A 2,065-nucleotide genomic window follows, 5' to 3' on the forward strand; every position below is an offset into this window, starting at 1 on the left:
GACATCCCCATCCCAGGGGACCCTGACCCCGAGCATCCTCCAGGAACACAGGCGTCCCCATCCCAGGGGATCCTGACCCCGAGCATCCCCCAGGGACACAGACGTCCCCATCCCAGGGGATCCTGACCCCGAGCATCCCCCAGGGACACAGACGTCCCCATCCCAGGGGATCCTGACCCCGAGCATCCCCCAGGGACACAGACGTCCCCATCCCAGGGGATCCTGACCCCGAGCATGCCCCAGGGACACAGGCCTCCCTACCCCAAGTGACTCTCAACCTCGAACACCCCACGGAAGGAGGGGATACACAGACATCCCCGCCCCGGGGTGCCCCCTCACCTCTGCCCCCAGCCTCCCCCAGGCAGGGCAGAGCTGAGACCCCTCTACACCCCCTGGGGATCCCGAGTCTTCCCTGGGCTGCAGGATTTTGGGCTGTCCCAGTGAGCCCCAGTGCTGGCCGAGGAAGAGGGGACCAGACACCATGGGGAAAGCCAAAGCCAAGGCGTGAGGAGGAAGAGGGGGAGCGATGGCAGGGAGGAAGGAAGTGTTCCGTCCCATGGCAATTCCCGGTGTAGCCGTGGGCACCGTTATTGGGGGCTGGTGGCCCTTGGGCAGCCCTGGGGCACCCAGTCACCCCCACAGGCACGCAACAGGAGGAGGAAACTGGGAACTGGTGGAACAGCCAAGCAGCAGGGTCCGGAGTGGATGTGCTATGGAAACAAGGAGGAGGAGGAGGAGGAAGAGGAGGAGGAGGAGGAGGAGGACGAAGGCGCATGGCAAGGCTCCGTCACCCCGCTGCCCTGAGCTCCGGGGACCTGGAGATGAATGATGAGACCTCAGCGCTCCCTGTGCTGCTTAATGGCATTTCAATCCCGACTGCGAGAGGCAAACCAGAGCCGGGGCCGGGGAGGCAGACAGGATGTCTGGCCGGAGATGAGCTGGGAAGCCGATGCCTTTGGGGACCCCCCAAGCTGGGGCATCCCCCCCCCACCACCACCACCAGCAGCCAGGCACCGAGACGGGACGCGGCAGCACCCGGAGGGGGGAAAACCTGACCCCTCTTCTGGCTGTTCCCAGATGTGGGGGGACGTGGGGACCCCACCAGGTTCCTGGATGGAGCTGGAAGGAGCTCTGGGATGGTTCTGGGTGGCCTTTGCCAGCAGAGGGGACTGTTGCTCGCCGCTCCAGAGGAGCTCTCCTGGAGCCTTCCCTGTGGGACAACTCGGGAGGGGACATTTAGTCTTTTCCTCCTCGCCCTGGCGAGGACAGAGCGGGGACCCTCCCGTGGGAAAACCACCGTCTCTCCGGGAGAGGGAGGATGGGGAGAAAAAGCTGGCGACGAGTCTCTCCCCAGATGATGTTTTCCTGCCTCTTTTGTTCGCAGAAACCTCCCCAGTTTGAATTTTTTAAACCTCTTCCCCTTGCCAGCCCGCTGCCCTCCCCCAAATAAATCAGCTGGGGGGAAAAAAAAAAAAAAAAAAAAAAAAAAAAGAAAAAAGAAAAAAAAGAGAGAAAATAAAAAATAATAATCCCCAAAGGCTCCCCGCGAAGCGATTCATAACCCCACCGTGACAGCTCGGCCGTGCGGGTGAAAGCTGTGAACGAAACCAAATGTGGAGGCGGCGCTTGCCAAGTTTCGGAGGCTGCCGGTGGAACGCGGCGGCCAGCCGCAACCACAAGTCCCCGTTGGGCTCCCGACTCCGCTCGGCGCCTCCCGCCGCGCACATCTGGAAAGAGAGACGATTGCAGCTGGACACAGCTGGATGCAGCACCCCAAGGCGGGTGGGTAGGTGGCTGGGATGATGCCCGGTGCCCCCCGCCATCCCCCCGCGGCGGTTCCCCCCGTGCAAAGGGGATGATCTGTACGGCCGTACCAGGAGCACCAGCTCAGCCCTGGCTCATGCTGAGCCCAAAACTGCCCCCGGCCACCAAGAGTCACCGGCGTCCTCGGTGCAGCCATCACCTCCCCGATACGGCGAGACCCTCGACGGGCTCCGTCTGGGCTCCTTTGGCCCTGGGTTTTGGAGTGAGCTGCCCTGGAGGGATGCCCACAGCCAAACCCTTG

The 2,065-nt window shown here is 62.9% G+C and overlaps 1 protein-coding gene across 1 annotated transcript in view; it reads right to left on the reverse strand.

The window, feature by feature from the left end:
* Positions 1-2,065, reverse strand: part of BCAN (brevican) — a 27,612-nt gene that overhangs the window by 25,101 nt on the left and 446 nt on the right. The window contains exon 2 of the mRNA XM_009892071.1: positions 1,631-1,727. Coding sequence (XP_009890373.1) covers positions 1,631-1,727 — 97 coding nt within the window. The remainder of the gene's footprint in view (positions 1-1,630; positions 1,728-2,065) is intronic.

Source organism: Charadrius vociferus, unplaced genomic scaffold (assembly GCF_000708025.1).
Source record: "Charadrius vociferus isolate BGI_N301 unplaced genomic scaffold, ASM70802v2 scaffold489, whole genome shotgun sequence".
Classification (NCBI taxonomy): Eukaryota; Metazoa; Chordata; class Aves; order Charadriiformes; family Charadriidae; genus Charadrius; species Charadrius vociferus.